General features: G+C 41.8%; 3 protein-coding genes across 4 annotated transcripts in view; 1 reads left to right on the top strand and 2 right to left on the bottom strand.

Moving 5' to 3' along the window:
• The window catches only part of GFM2 (GTP dependent ribosome recycling factor mitochondrial 2), a 29,740-nt gene extending 29,145 nt beyond the window's left edge, over nucleotides 1-595 (bottom strand). The window contains exon 1 of the mRNA XM_029072843.2: nucleotides 402-595. The gene's annotated coding sequence lies outside the window, so the exon portion shown is untranslated. The remainder of the gene's footprint in view (nucleotides 1-401) is intronic.
• Nucleotides 596-745: 150 nt separating this feature from the next.
• On the top strand, nucleotides 746-7,760 carry NSA2 (NSA2 ribosome biogenesis factor). The gene is made up of 6 exons (XM_029076047.2): nucleotides 746-841; nucleotides 4,204-4,391; nucleotides 4,475-4,625; nucleotides 5,466-5,645; nucleotides 6,380-6,572; nucleotides 7,567-7,760. The coding sequence occupies exons 1-6, from the start codon at nucleotides 839-841 to the stop codon at nucleotides 7,632-7,634; spliced, it is 783 nt and encodes a 260-aa protein (XP_028931880.1). The 5' UTR covers nucleotides 746-838; the 3' UTR covers nucleotides 7,635-7,760.
• A 3,074-nt stretch (nucleotides 7,761-10,834) lies between these two features.
• FAM169A (family with sequence similarity 169 member A) overlaps nucleotides 10,835-16,500 on the bottom strand; it is a 48,254-nt gene continuing 42,588 nt past the window's right edge. For both annotated transcript variants that reach the window (XM_029064167.2, XM_029064177.2), the window contains 2 exons: nucleotides 16,072-16,275; nucleotides 10,835-15,459 (listed from right to left, as the gene is read on the bottom strand). In XM_029064167.2, coding sequence (XP_028920000.1) covers nucleotides 14,911-15,459; nucleotides 16,072-16,275 — 753 coding nt within the window. In that variant the 3' untranslated portion in view covers nucleotides 10,835-14,910. The remainder of the gene's footprint in view (nucleotides 15,460-16,071; nucleotides 16,276-16,500) is intronic.

Below are 16,500 nucleotides of genomic sequence, written 5' to 3' on the forward strand. Positions count from 1 at the left end.
CAGTTCCCTCATCTGTCAATAATAATGTTGGTATTTGTTAAGCGCTTACTATGTGCAGAGCACTGTTCTAAGCGCTGGGGGAGATCCAGGGTCATCAGGTTGTCCCACGTGGGGCTCACAGTCTTAATCCCCATTTTACAGATGAGGGAACTGAGGCCCAGAGAAGTGAAGTGACTTGCCCACAGTCACACAGCTGACAAGTGGCAGAGCCGGGATTCGAACCCATGACCTCTGACTCCCAAGCCCAGGCTCTTTCCACTGAGCCACGAATGAAGACTGGGAGCCTCCCGTGGGACCACCTGATGACCCTGGATCTCCCCCAGCGCTTAGAACAGTGCTCTGCACATCATAAGTGCTTAACAATAACCAACATTACTATTATTATTAGTGAAATGACTCACCCAAGGTCACCCAGCAGACACGTGGCGGAGGCAGGACTGGAACTCGGGTCAGGCCCGGGCTCTTCCCGCTGCTTTTCTCTAGGGGGTGGAATGGAGGAGCTGAGTACAGTGCTGGGGACGTAGTAAGCGCTTATCAAATAGTATCAAAATAAAAAAAAGGAGGTGGGGGGGTGGTGCCGGCCTGCAGGGAGGCAATCCGAGCTCAACTGCGCAGGCGCGGAGGCAGCGCGTTTTTGTCCCCCCCGCCCCCCGGGGTCGGGCGGAGCTGTGTCACCGCCAAATGCCGCCGGCCGGGCCGCCTTCCGGTCCCCTCGGCGAGGCGGCCCGGCGGAACGACTTATGCCGCGGCGTCGGGGGCGGGTCGGAGCGCCGGACCGACGCTCCTTCCTCTCCCCAGTTGGGCCGCGTCGGGCGGTTGAGGGGAAACCGCCGCCATCATGGTGAGGGGAAGACACCGCCCGCTCCGCGCGCTCTCTCTATTTCTCTGCGGCCTGGGCGGCGACCATTCACTCCTTCAACCGTATTTATTCAGCGCCTCTTACTACTACTACTAATGGCGGTGTTTGTTAAGCGCTTACTATGTGCCCAGCCCTGTTGTAACCGCTGGGGGGGATGCTGGGTCATCAGGTGGTCCCCCGTGGGGCCCAGTTTTAATGATGATCGTGGTGTTGGTTAAGCGCTTACTCTGTGCAAAGCACTGTTCTAAGCGCTGGGGGGGATGCAGGGTCATCAGGTGGTCCCCTGTGGGGCTCGCAGTTTAATAATAATGTTGGTATTTGTTGAGCGCTTACTATGTGCACAGCACTGTTCTAAGCGCTGGGGGATACAGGGTCACCAGGTGGGCCCACGTGGGGCTCACTGTTTTAATAATAATATAGTGGTGTTTGTTAAGCGCTTACTATGTGCAAAGCACTGTTCTAAGCGCTGGGGGATGCAGGGTCATCAGGTGGTCCCCACGTGGGTCTCAGTTTTAATAATAATAGTGGTGTTAAGCGCTTCCTATGTGCATAGCACTGTTCTAAGCGCTGGGGGGACACAGGGTCATCAGGTGGTCTCCTGTGGGGCAGTTTAATAATAATGGTGGTGTTTGTTAAGCGCTTACTCTGTGCCAAGCACTGTTCTAAGCGCTGGGGGGGATGCAGGGTCATCAGATTGCCCCCCCGTGGGGCTCCCGGTTTAAATCCCCATTTGACAGATGAGGTCACTGAGGTCCAGAGAAGTGACTTGCTCAAAGTGACACAGCTGACCGGAATAATAATAATGGTGGTATTTGTTAAGCGCTTACTCGGTGCCCAGCACTGTTCTAAGCGCTGTCGGGGGGGATGCAGGGTCATCAGGTTGTCCCACATGGGGCTCCCAGTTTTAAGAATAATGGTGGTGTTTGTTAAGTGCTATGTGCAAAGCACCGTTCTAAGCACTGGGGGAGATACAAGGTAACCAGGTTGTCCCACGTGGGGCTCCCAGTTTTAATAATAATGATGATGGTATTTGTTAAGCGCTTACTCTATGCAAAGCACTGTTCTAAGCGCTGGGGGTGATACAAGGTCATCAGGTTGTCCCCCATGGGGCTCCCAGGCTTCATCCCCATCTTCCAGATGAGGGCACTGAGGCCCAGAGAAGTCAAGTAACTTGTCCAGACACACAGCTGACCAGAATAATAATGTTGGTATTAAGCGCTTACTCTGTGTAGAGCACTGTTCTAAGCGCTGGGGGGATACAGGGTCATCAGGTGGTCCCCCGTGGGGCTCCCAGTTTAAATCCCCGTTTTCCAGATGAGGTCACTGAGGCCCAGAGAAGTGACTTAACCAAAGTAACACAGCTGACCAGAATAATAATGTTGGTATTTAAGCACTTACCATGTGCCAAGCACTGTTCTAAGCGTTGGGGGAGATATAGCTGACAATAATGTTGGTATTTGTTAAACGCTTACGCTGTACCCAGCACTGTTCTAAACACTGGGGGGATACAGGGTCAAAAGATTGTCCCTTGTGAGGTTCACAGTTTAAATCCCCCTTTTCCAGATGAGGTCACTAAGGCCCAGAGAAGTGAAGTGACTCGCCCAAAGTCACACAGCTGACAAGCGGCGGAGCAGGTATTAGAACCCATGACCTCTGACTCCCTAGCCCAGGCTCTAACACTGAGCCTCGCTGCTTCTCTTCTATGTGCAAAGCACTGGACTAAGCGTTTGGAATGTACAGTTGGACAACAGAGAGAGACCATCCCTGCCCAATGACAGGCTGGCAGTCTACTCCACCCGAGCCCCCCGGGGCAGACTTGGGTGGCGCCTCCTACCACGGTGCTGAATGGGGAGGAAGGGGAAATACTACTACTGATAGCATTTGTAAAGCGCTTACTATGTGCAGAGCACTGTTCTAAGCGCTGGGGAGGTTACAAGGTCATCAGGTTGTCCCACGTGGGGCTCACAGTCTTCATCCCCTTTTTACAGATGAGGGAACTGAGGCCCAGAGAAGTGATGCGACTTGCCCAAGGTCACACAGCTGACAAGCGGCAGAGCCGGGATTAGAACCCATGACTTATGTCTCCCAAGCCCAGGCTCTTTCCACTGAGCCACGCAGAAGGACAGAGTGGAGGTTTGGTCCCTGGCTTTCCGTGTGGGCCCCACCGAAAGCCCAGGGAGCGTTCCTTAAAGGATTTGACCTCCCCTAACGGCCGTCCTCCTCCCCAAAGTGGGAACTGCCTTGGCGTCCCCCTCCTCCTAAACATGTCTACGCAGAGGTCCCAGGACCCCTTTCCCATCTTTTGTAAGGGGTAGTGATCTAGTTGAAGGGACGGCTTTTAAAAAAAAAGTATTAGGTGCTGTGTGCCAGACACTGTATAATAATAATAATGTTGGTATTAAGCATTGACTATGTACTGAGCACTGTTCTAAGCACTGGGGGAGATACAGGGTCATCAGGTTGTCCCACATGAGGCTCACGGTCTTAATCCCCGTTTTACAGATGAGGTCACCAAGGCACCAAGAAGTTGTGACTTGCCCTAAATCACACAGCTGACAGGCGGCGGAGCCGGGATTAATAATAATAACGTTGGCATTTGTTAAGCGCTATGTGCCAAGCACTGTTCTAAGCGCCAGGGGAGATGCAGGGTCAAGTTGTCTCACGTGAGGCTCACCATCGTAATCCCCATTTTACAGATGGTTACGAGGCATAGAGAAGTGACTTGTCCGAAGTCACACCACTGATAGGTGGTGGATCCAGGATTAGAACCTATGACCCCGACTCCTAAACCCGTGCTCTTTCCAGAGCCACACTGCTTCTCTATGTAAAGTGCTAGGGGAGATACAAGACAAACGGGTTGGACAGGAGCCCCACCATGGGACAGGGACTGTGCCCGACCTGATGATCTTGTATGTGCCCCAGCGCTTAGAACAGTGCCTGGGCACATAAGCGCTTAGCAAATACCATTAAAACAAACGACACAGTTCCTAACCCAGCTGGTGCTCACAGTCTCAACTCGAGGGAGGAGGATTTAGTTCCCATTTTATAAGGTAACCGAGGTTGAGAAGGCCTTGGAAAGATTTGAAAACCCCCTCTTCGGGTTCTGGTTTCTGATGTCCTTGCTCTCCCCGGCCCCACAAACCTAAGAACTACTCACCCTATCAGAACACTCTGTGATGACTGTTGCCTTCTTTACTTTGTGATGACTGTTGCCTTCTTCACTCGATTGCTGGGGATGGATTCCCTTTTTGGCTTATGCCCCTAGTGAGAGAGTCTGCTTTGGAGGAGTCACCTTTTCTTCACGTGCTTAGAAAAATGCTAATTTACCCCTTTCACAAACACAGCCGCAGAATGATTACATCGACTTGCACCGCAAGAGGTATGGTTATCGCTTGGATTACCATGAGAAAAAGAGAAAGAAGGAAGGCCGGGAGGCTCATGAACGCTCCAAGAAGGCAAAGAAAATGATCGGTTTGAAGGCCAAGCTCTACCATAAACAACGGCATGTTGAGAAGATACAGATGAAAAAGACGTGAGTGTCACCAACCTTTGACGAAAACAGTCTGGGGTGGCTTTAACATGCATGGAATAATTATGCTTGGTTTTTTTCTGTAGAATCAAGATGCATGAGAAGAGAAACACCAAACAAAAGAATGATGAGAAAACACCACAAGGAGCAGTTCCTGCGTATCTGCTGGACAGAGAGGGCCAGTCCCGAGCTAAAGTCCTCTCCAACATGATTAAACAGAAACGGAAAGAGAAGGCTGTAAGTAACACAATTGAACCAGTTTTAATCATTACTAGGGTGCTAAATTGCCATTAGGAAAGTAGGATGGTAGTTAACACTTCTATGGGATTGCATTTGGCCAAAGGACAGAAGAGCCTGCTTAATATGGGAGAAATAGCACTAAATCCAATTACTGTTTCCTGTTTTTAAACACGACTTGAGTAAAAGATTTGTCCTGAGTGATTGCAAGTATAATTTATTACCCGGTTAAAACATTGGGGAATTAATGTCTTCATTATAAAATTTAGCATGTCATTTTTAATCCCTTCTGTTTGTATACTGAGTAATGGCAAAACCTTGTGGCCCTGTATTTAAAACTAGTGGCATTAAAAATAAGTTCCATGAAGGTTGTTTTTTCCTTGAAGTTAGAACATAAAACAATCTTCATTTGAAGGGGAGCTTCAGTGTACTTAATTCTACAATAATGTATGTTTTTACTGTGAATTTTGGCTAGACCACTGTTGGGATTGTTTGGAAGCAGCATTTGTAAGTCTTAATATAAGCTTTTCTTAACGCATCATTTTGTTAGAATCTAACTCCCATATGATCAGAGAACTGTTCATGAATTTAAAGATACACTATAAATTGTCTTCCATCTCCTTATGTCCTCAATAGAACAGTTTATTGGAATTAATGGAGGGTTGAGGCATTTCCCAAACTTCTTTGAAGAGGGTCACGGCTAGAGAGTCCATCAACCCTTTCCGTCACCGGTTTTCAGGACTGTTAGGAATAGTAAAGCTTTTTTTTCTTCTCAGCACAGGTTAACACAACTAAAATGATCACCCTGTCTTTATTCTGTTGGCCATCTGTGTGTTTTAGGGTAAATGGGAAGTCCCGTTACCAAAAGTCCGGGCACAGGGAGAAACAGAAGTCTTAAAGGTTATTCGTACAGGAAAGAGAAAGAAGAAGGCTTGGAAGAGAATGGTCACAAAAGTCTGCTTTGTTGGGGATGGTTTTACTCGAAAACCACCTAAATATGAAAGATTCATTAGACCAATGGTAAGTCATATGTATGGTTCACCAAGTTAAAACTGTTTAACACTAGTGCTAGCCCTGACTACATTTAACTGCTCTAAGTCATCTAACTTGTTGCCCCTGGTCATAATTTGAAAAAGACAATATTTAATTCCTCCCTTAACTATTGCCTCTAAACTTTAGCAGGCAGTGTTGGAAGTGATGGAGATTGATATACTGGTCATTAACTTCAGCATACTTTTAAATCAAAAGATTTAAAGTGAAGAAGTTGATATTCCTAATTTTTTCTAATCAAAATTTCACCTAAAATCTTGGGAGAGAACTGTGCAAAGGCTAGTGCAGTTTGGGAAGGGGGTGGGGGCAAAGGAGGCCCCATACCATCCACCATTCCACTGACAGGTGAATTAAGATGAATTTAACAGTTTTAAGTGCATGCTGCCTGTGGCTAGTAGGTTGGTCTATACTAACCAGAGTGAAGCCTGTTTGAGAAGAATAAAAGGGAGAAGTAGGGGGAAGAGGGCTAGCAAATGTTGCAGGCTTTATTCTTATTCATAATGGTAAAATGTTTATGCTAAATCCTTTGGGAAACTTTTCAATCATTGCAATAGAATCATCATCTATCTCCAAAACATTTTCTTTTAGTTCTGGTTTCTCCATAGTCCATGTGTCCTTGAGGGCAAACAATAATAATGCATTAGAAGCTACTGCTTTCCACAGTCCCTTAAAACTCAATTCTGAAATCTTTACGTGTTTAACAGGGTTTACGCTTCAAAAAGGCTCATGTTACACATCCTGAACTTAAAGCCACTTTCTGCCTGCCTATACTTGGTGTAAAGAAGAATCCCTCTTCCCCTCTCTTCACAACTTTGGGTGTAATTACCAAAGGTACCGTCATTGAGGTCAATGTGAGTGAACTGGGCCTTGTGACGCAAGGAGGCAAAGTCATCTGGGGTATGTATACTTTGAAATACATGTTGCTTCCCATAAAATGTCTTATCACCAGGAGTACACACCCAAATCCTAAAGTTTGTTATATTTTAAAAAGATGATAGTAGTAATGTTTAACTTATACAACAAGAAGCCCTATTTGTATTATTGTATTTATATACTATGTGCCTCAGACTATACTGAGCACTGGGGCAGATACAAAATAATCAGATTGGACATCAGCCCTGTCCTAGATGGGGCCCAGTCTTTAGAAGGAGTGGGATTTTACACCTCCCCACAGCTTTTTACAGATGAGGGGATGAAGGCACAGAAGTTAAGTAACTTGCCCAAGGGTCCACAGTAGGCAAATGGAAGAGCTGGGATTAGAACCCAGGCCTTCTGACTCCTAGGCTGAGCTCTTTCAACTAGGTCCCGCCGGTTTCCTACTCTGACAATGCCCTTAGCTTTAACTAGATTTCCTTAATGTGGGGTTTGTCAATAACACCTGATGTGTATCTATAAAAATAAATTATTCATATTCCGAATTTAATTCAGTTTATCTACATAATGTACAGGCAATTTAATGTACAGACATTTAAGTTTCTTCCCCAAAACATTTTCTCTTTAGTTCCAGTTTTTTCACAGTCCATACGTAGTGGAGGACAAACAACAATAGCAGCTAGTGCTTTACACAGTTCCTGTGTAACAGCGTTTTCATTTCAAAAAAGCCTGTGTTACACATCCTTAACTTAAAGCCACTTTCTGCCTACTTCTCTGTGGTATAAAGGAGAATCCCTCTTCTCTCTTCACTACTTGGATGTAATTACAAAAGCAGTTCAGATTTTCCCAACCTATTGTATATACACACTACCACATTTACAAGCTGCATATCTTTAGTGCGTATTTAAATTAGAGGTTTCAAGCTAGCATAGTAGATTCAAGAGGAAGTGCTTGTTACTGGGACTTTGAAGCAGATTTTATGAAATTTAAATTAATATTTCTCTAATTTCCTCTTTAGGGAAATATGCTCAGGTTACCAACAATCCAGAAAATGATGGCTGCATCAATGCTGTGTTGCTTGTTTAATACAACTTCAGAGAAGTATTGTCATCTTCAGAGTTCAGAGAATCTACAACACACCAAGAAAGTCCCCTGAAAAACTGTACTATTTATTCCATTGGAGTAACAAATTAAAGGGACCTGCATTTACAAGTTTGTATTTTGGATCAGTTCCAACTGAGGGGTAAAGTAAAACTTGGCCACCCTTTCTAAAGGCAATTAAAGGCTCATTTGAGTCTCTATTCTCCATCTACACCCAGTCCCTTGGATAATTACTTCGCTTCCATGGCTTCTATGTGGATGCTTCCCAAATCTTTCTCTGCAGGCTCCCATTTCCTCCTGCCTTCCCGGAATCCCTAATTGGATGTCCTGCTGATAGCTCTAGTTTAACATGTCCAAAACAAAATCCTTCATCTTCCCACACAAACCCCGTCCTCCCCTTGACTTTCCTGTCACTTAACACTCTCCTCCCTGTCTCACAAGCCCATAGCTGGCATTATCCTCAAGTCATATTCAGTGTCATCAAATCTTGTCAGTGATCTTCACAGCATCACTAAGATCTGCCCTTCCTCTCCATCTAACCTACAATGCTCCTCTAAGCACTTATCCATCCCACCTAGCCTACTGCATCAGTCTCCTTGCTGACCTCCCTGCCTCTTCCCCACTCCAGTCCCTAATTCACTCTGATGCCCAGATCAGATTTTAGGGAAAAAAAATGCAGACATCCCACTCCTCAAAACCCTCCACATCAAACTCCTTATTATTAGCTTTAAAGCACTCTGCATGCCCCCATCTCATATCTATCACTGTCAACCCTTTGCCCATGTCTTCCCTTTGTCCTGGAACTCCCTGGTCTTATGTGACGGACCACCACTTTCTCCCCCTTTTAAGTCTCCAAAAAGTCTTGCCTGACTAAATCCTCATTTTCCCTACTCCCCTCATTTCTGTGTCACCTTAGCACTTGAATCTGTACCCTATAAGCACTTGATATTCACCCCAACCTCAGCCCCACAGCACTTAGGAACATAACTGTCAACAATTTCTACCTCCTAGTTTGGGCTATTTCTGAAGGCAAGGAACATGACTACCAACTCTCATGCACTGCACTCTCCCAAGTGCTTAATGCATATAGTAAACACTTGATACCACTGATTAATTGAAAGTTTTATAGCACAGCATTAACTCCATCTTTGACCATAAAAAGAGATGGAACAGAATACAGCCCTCGGTGAATATAAGAGGTGAGTTTTTGTAGCAGTTTTAGGTAATATAGATTAGGGTTAGGGGTGAGGAATTAAAGCAGTTCTATTTTCCTACTACAGGCCATTTAAACTTGTGGTGGTTTTAATGAAAGATAGTACTTAAAGTGTATTTCATCTACTCTCTTTGGTCAGGTAGAGTTAGTGGTGATGAGTTCCTAACTTTATTAGGGAGCTACCCAAATTACTTGCATGTTCATTCAAATGTCGTTCCTGGTTAATTTTAAATCCATTCTCCCTTTATGTGCATTTTTGCAAACTACCCTCTAATTTTAGTCATAAGGTATATCCCCTCAAATTTATTTCCCAAAGTTCCTCTATTTTGATTGTTTTAACGTTTTCTGATCACATATTAAAATAAGAGGCTATTTTGCACCATTTTCCACAATGATTAGCATCAAAAAAGCATTCAGGCTGAGTTAAGTGGAATCACTTTAGGAAATGGTTATGTCCATCACTAAATTTTCCAGCCCATTTCAGAGAGAAAACACTGAAGAATAAAGCAATCTTTTCTTAGCTACTTTTTACAACTCTGAAACAGGGGAATAATACTACTCCTAAAATGATTCCAGCCATTCCCCCAGGTCTTGCAGGTAAAAAAAAAAAAGCCAGAAGCACCAAACCTAAAGGAGCTGTGGTATTAATAAGAATGTGATATTTGTTAAGCGCTTACTATTTGCCAAACATTATACTAAAAACTGGGGTAGATACAAGATGATCAGGAAGGACACAGTCCCTGTCCCATATGGAACTCGTAGTATTTGGGAACTGGAACCATCTATTAATTCCTGTTACTAAGACCTACAACTACATTGTTTGGTATCTAAAAGTTAAATTAGTTTGATCAAGGCCCTTTTAGTAGAGCAGGAACAAAGGTGTTTCTGAAATCCCATGACACCATCATTCTGTATAAGCTTTGTAGAGACCAGTCAATTGTAGTAAAGAAACAGGTTTTTTTTTTTTGATTGTTTTCACATATAACCACTTGCATCTATGTACCAACCAAACGTTTAAGCGCTTAGTACAGTGCTCCAGCGGTTGGCAAAGTGCTTGGCACACAAGAAATGCTTAAATTATTAAGAGAGGATAAAGGCAAGCTTGTGGGCAGCGAACCTGTCTGCTAACTCTTATGTATTATACTTTCCCAAGAGCTTAGTACAGTGCTCTGCAAATGGCAAGCACTCAAATACCACTGATTGATTTACTAGGTTGAGAGCATTGCATATTGGAAAGAATCACTATAGCCTGAGAATTTCTTTAATGCTCTTGAGAGAAAGTAGCAAAAATTCAGGTGGAAAAAATGTGGGAATCAAGGAATTAACTGTCTAAAGATTTTTTCCTGATTAGCAAAGATATAATTGCTTCAACCCATTAGTTGATTTTGGACCCTCAGTGTCAGTGAACAAGAGGGGTTAATGCCTGAATTCTGGTTCAGCCAGTCTTGCGTAATGGATATTTAAGTATATATTTGTGCACAATTTAAGTTTCAAGAGGATATCAGGAAAACCACAAAATGCCCTTCTGTGGTGAGAAGCATTAGTTTTCCCTAAGAAAAAAGTACCTTTAGATTTATAAACCTAGACAGAAAGGAAAAGTGAAATAGAAAAATTCACATGTCTCCTATTAAAATTATTCAGCCATTAAAAAAAGTACACTGGAACATTCAGATTTATAAAATTAAAAGACAAATACCCAAATAAAAAAAGTACATTACTTGCCTCATGTCAAATGTAGACTTTCGTCTAAATTATCCTCAGAGATAAAACTCGATCTGGAGGGAGCATGCTCAACAAAATAGAATAGGGTGTGGTCTACTTGCGTTTGTAGAATGAGGATGAGTTGGATTTAATGCATGGGTTAATTCCTCAATTCTTTGCTTTGGTTGGAGTCACAGTGCCTATCTGTGAAATAGGCTGTAAAAGGAACTTCTAGTTAAAGGAGAGGACAGAATCTCAAAACAGACCAAGAAACAATCACAAAATATAGGTTTAATCACTACTTTCAAAACATTTAAAAAGAATTTAAAGACAGTACAGGGAAAGAAAAATAGCTTTAAAGTACACTAACAAGGTTTGACAGTAATCTAGAAGAGCAACATGTTTTCAATAAGATTTATAAACGGTACCACAAATTTATAAAACACCTAACAACATGTATGAGAAGAAAGGTATTTCCTTGAAAATGAAGACTTAACATGATAAAATCTTTTACTTTAGGATGGAGCACATAGAATGTAATGTGAACTAGTCAATTATTGCTTACAAATGCATAACATATTTTGCAACTCTAAATCAAGTACAGTTAATGAGTATGGAGATGAAGCACAAGAGGCTGCTGCAGGAGGTTGAAGAAGGGAAGAGATTTTTCATCCAATTACTTGGTGTGAGGGGAAAAAAACTCTTTCTGGGGAACATTAGGGTCCTTGAAAATGAGAAGTTGACCACTTTCAAGACCAAGAAGGTCAGGTAAACACAAGAGGCAAATCAAATCCTGCTATCAGTTTATAAGGGGCACAGGAATACCAACCACAACCTCAGGGTCCTTGGCAAAATTCAGTAACTGCAGGCTCTTTAAGCTCTGCTCCTTAACTAAATAAAGCAAAGATAATATTGTTTACTTTCAATTTCTCAGATATTAATCCTCGGCTGAATTGCACAATTTGAAAGAAACACTCTATAGTCACATCAAGCACTGTTTTGCCTGGGTTGCAGATGAAACATAACTGAGTTTAATCATTTCAAATGGTATGGCCTGAAGCTGCCAGAAACATAATAGGTACCACTGTAAAACAACTCCTTGTCCCAAAATGAATAATAATCTCCTTCCTTTGTTTAAACATTTTTTCCATACGTTAAAAATTCTTATACAAGCACGCTTTAGATGAGGTCAGGCAGTTTCATGCTGATAACAGATCTTTGAAATCACCAGTAATCATTAACCCTATCTTAATATTCCTTTCAGTAAATGGAAATAACATAATGTGTGCTTTCACTACACATTTTGGCTACAGAGTTGCTAGAAAATTAGGAAGTGTGTCCACCAGGCAACACCAACCTTTTCTGGACAGTGCGCTACGGTGTAAGAAATGGTTTATGCATATGCAGGTGGCACTGGGACAACTGAGTTGCACAGCTTTAAATGTTCCTTGGCTTGGGGTTTTGCATAAACACAATCTCCATATAACTGGGTGTATTTTGAAAGTAGAGATGATATCCAGTTGAGTTTTTTCTTTTTGTTTCTGAAGTCCCGAATAGGGCCTATCTTGTTAGCAAAATTTACAAACAAGCTCTAATTTTCACTTTCTCTGTAATCTTTTCAATTTTTAAAAATATCATGAGAATGAAGCAAACTCATTTTGCTCAACATCCTCAGTCTTTTAAAACGATACATAAAACACCTATTCTTCCCCCTGATTCTTCTCTCCAAAGGCAGCATTTTTAAAGGTTGGAGCAGCAAACCTTTTCATAAAGATCATTTTACAACTGAACAGTTGATGAGCCAGCTAACTGTACAATGAATGAACTGGGATTCAAATTACCATTTGTCTTTCCATAGACCTGGTATATTTTCATTTTACTCCTTGCAGAAAACATCCTGTATAAAATCTAATAAGGTTCACCCCACACTCTTTAATAAAGCAATTTATTATTGTAAGTAATAAAAGTAGCCAAATTCTCCTTGGTATAAGTCTCTATATGAAAGCTAGCATTTTCATTTGACCTAAGCTTTTTGCATGCGACCCCTTAAACCTGGTGAAACTACCGCATACAACCAAAAAAAAAAGTCTTTTAAAACTCAGTAAGCTATAAACCAGAGCTGACATGACATAAAAGCTTTTCTAAATGTGTGAATTGAAAGAGTTCACTTGAATACTCACAGGTTAAAAACAACCAAACAAGTTTGCACTTCTAAGAACTAGCTACCATATATGGACAACTGTACATGGATAAGAACAATTCAAAATTAGTGCAGCTTTCCCTAAAAAGGTCTGGGTTGGAAACTCAATAACTAGGCACACTAACTCCAGGGTAAATGTAGGATGAGCTGCCCCTAGGAATAATCCACACCCTTTTCAAGCAAATCAAAATAAAGGAACAGGGCATGATTTGAGTTAAATATGAAAATATGTAAATATTTAAAAACTGTACAGCCATAAAAATCACAGCAGGTTTTAAAATATATTTCAAAGCAAATATAAAGGAAGATTAAGCAACTCAAGTGAACGTTTTTGTAGTTGAGCCTAAAGTCAATATCAAATATATTATGAAGCAATATATTGCTCTACCTCACAAAATGTGAAACAATACCTAAAGCTTTTTTACTTCCTAGCAATACATCAGCATCAGTCCTGATTGTTCTAGATCTCTGCCCAGTATGCTTAACAAATAGAAATAAATGGCCATTATTAAAATATTGTTATGCATTTTCATTAGAGCCCAAATGATTTGGCTCAACTCTGACAATGAAGCTGGGAACAGAAGGGAAAGGGCGCAATGGTTTGCCTGCTGCATCGACTGCCAACTATCAATATTGGATGCTTATCTGGGTAATCTATTAACTCCCAATATATTAACCTGAAGGCAACTCTAAATTAATTATAAACCATCTAAAGCTTTAGCATCAGTCCATAGCACCTACAGTGATGAGGTAAAATCGTGACCTTCAGATTTCTTCACATGGAGCAAACTGCTATTTAATATTCACACAGCAGCAGTCTACTAATCTGGGTGTCTATTGTGTCAGAACAACCAACTGATTTGAAACCAAAAGTACACATTCAAGGATGTAAGTACAAGGGACAACAGGATTTGTAGATGGCACCAAAGAACTGCCAGATTAGTCCACTTCTAGCAAGGGACTGATAACTCCCAGCCTGTATGTCCAAGAATGGGCAAGTCAAGGCAAGACAACCCCTGGCCACATAGCTGAGGCACCCATGCCCACACCAAGTTGCCCAGAGTTTCCACTGCCACTTTACAACTGCTCCCAATTTGGGACTCACTTCAGAAGTCAGTGTGGTCATCCTGGGCCTCCCCAGCTCTCTTCTTTAACTGCCCTTTCCTGGCTCCCCAGTTGGATGGTAGGGACACCGCACGGGGGACCCAGCAGTCCACTGCTAGGACTTGAAAGTTGCCATTTGATCCCAGAAATAGGATTAGCTAGATTATGCCTTGACCTAACAATCACCTGGGCCTGGGCTCCAGCTAGGTCTGCAAATGATGCCAGCAACTGAACCGTCAAAAAACTTTTTACTCAGCTAGACTTATATGGATGAATAAAAAACTTAGCCTCATAAGAGTATATGCTAGTACTAAAACATGGAATTAATAAATTATGTAAATATTCACCACTAATGCAGAATTCAGGGTTAAAGTCCTGTCATTATTATCTAACACCAGATGATGTTCCAGAATACAGTAAACAAAAGTGAATTAGCTATATATATGTGCACCCACAGAATGAAGCTAACTACAATTACATAGTCCAAAACAACACCATTTATATACCTTTGACTTCATGCTTCCTTCAAATAATGCCATTTTCTTTAATTTAACGACACTTTGTACTTCCTGGATTTAGTCATGCTTAAATTTTAATAAAAGGTTTGCTACCTAACTCTACTAAAATAATACGATCCAGCAACACCTTTGCTTGGCATTCAATGACTAATTTTTATGATATTTTAATCAACTGGAAATTCCGTTGCTTTGATAGCTGCTTTTAAACTAATTCTTAAAAGGCAATGGCCATTTACCTCCACCTGCTCAAGAAAATGTAAAATTTGATCTGGAGTGAAGCTATATAAATAAAAAAGAAAATAAAGTAGTACACAGAGTGGGCAAAATAGCCAGAAAAATTAAGAGAAAGCCTAGTGAATCCTGTCTTCTAAAGAGGAAAAAAAATGCACCATAAATCCAATCTGAAATGTTGGAAAACATCTGTATCCTGTGCCCCATACTGTTTATTAATTACCATATTTTTTAAAAAAACTACAATAGCTTTGTTACAAAGAGGAGAATATAATACCTCCAATTTTCCACCCTTTAAGCTAGCTTAGCTTTTTTCTTCGCTGGTCCTTTGTACCCTTTGGCCTTTCTTCGTAAATTCCGCCTATCTACCACTGGCACTTCGACCTCTATTTCTTCCGAGCTGCTGTCTGCAGCTTTCTCCGCTGCCTGCGTGAAATGCTCTAGCTGCTCAGAAGATGCTTCCGACTGCTCTTCTAGCTGGTTCTTTTGTCCGGTATTCTGCTGGAATGGCACATCTTCAAGTTCAACCACTATCAGAGAACTCTGAGAAAGGACAGCGGGGGCCTCATGGGGGTCAGGGACCACCTCCTCACCTTGATCTTCCAGTGAGGAAGTTGTGTTTGGTGACAGATTCTCAGAAATAGATTCCTCTGATGCTTCAGTGACCACAGAGTTTGAGAGGCCATTGTCAGATGGTTCTTCATTTGGGAGAGCAGCAGTCACATCTGCACCCTCAGAAGGTGCTTTCTTTCTTGGGGCCACTGAAAATTTCTCTTCAGGGCTCTCCTTTTCATCAACTATGTTTTCTTCCACTAGCATTTCTGCATCAGGCACGCGTACGCCCTGAAAAACAAGAAAGACTCAAAGTGTTACTGAATCCAGGAGGACTTTTCAAACACTAATACTAGAGGGTGAAGAGTCTCAGGAGCATGTGCACACACTTTAATGGGTTTACAGTAATAACACCCCAAATTTCTCCTTAAATACTGGCTTGAAGAACTTGTACATACCATGCACATGTCTTTTGGAGAGATATAAGAATATGCACGTCCCTTGCATTATCATTTGGGAAAAATTAGGTTCTTTATTGATAGATACTAACAAGTTGCTTTTGAGTCCATATCCATATCCCTAAGTGTGCTGTTTTTAAAAATGAAATACGTTCCTATATCAAAAAACAAAATTTGACTGCAATCCTTCCCCCAAAATAAACTGCCATTCAAATACACAGGTATACCATGGAGGTGAAGTAGTAGTCTCTCTTTTTTTTTTTTAACAAGACAATTCTGTATGCATTCTAAAAAAGGAAATATCACATCTTTGCAATAGTCAAGTTATATACAAGGTCCAGAATGAGACCTGAGGAGGATTTCTAGATCGAGACAAGTCTGAAGAATCATCAGCATTGTTACTGAAAAAAGAACCAATGACAATGTGATCTTGTATTTCCCTTACTTTGTCTTGTGCAAGATCCTCAGGAGATTTTGAAGATTCAACGATTATTGGAACAAGCAGTGTTACAGATTCTTCATTTGGGTGATCAGGCTGCAATTTTGTTTCTTCATCCAGGACATCGCCAGCAGCTTCCTCTTCAGTCACTAATGTACTTTTAATGGTGTCTTCTGTGAGCTCACCATTCACAGGCTCTAATTCTGATTCCTAGGGTATTCCAAAAAGAAAAAGTAAAGGTGCAGCCTCAAGACTAGTGAACCAAATGGTTTTAAAAGGATTCAGGAAGTGTCAACTAATTTTTTTTTCTAAATTAAGAAAATCACTTTTTCTAAAACACTGGATAACTGCCATCCAATTTTAGAAGCCATCTGCTATGACAGGCCACTGTGGCTCTTTAGCTTCTACTGTACTTTATCAGGTGCTTATTACAGG

Source organism: Ornithorhynchus anatinus, chromosome 1, assembly GCF_004115215.2.
Source record: "Ornithorhynchus anatinus isolate Pmale09 chromosome 1, mOrnAna1.pri.v4, whole genome shotgun sequence".
NCBI lineage: Eukaryota > Metazoa > Chordata > Mammalia > Monotremata > Ornithorhynchidae > Ornithorhynchus > Ornithorhynchus anatinus.

Coding starts and splice junctions, on each gene's coding strand:
- NSA2 (XM_029076047.2), top strand. Junction 4,392..4,474: donor AAGATACAGATGAAAAAGAC/GTGAGTGTCACC, acceptor TTTTTTCTGTAG/AATCAAGATGCATGAGAAGA. Junction 5,646..6,379: donor AAAGATTCATTAGACCAATG/GTAAGTCATATG, acceptor CGTGTTTAACAG/GGTTTACGCTTCAAAAAGGC.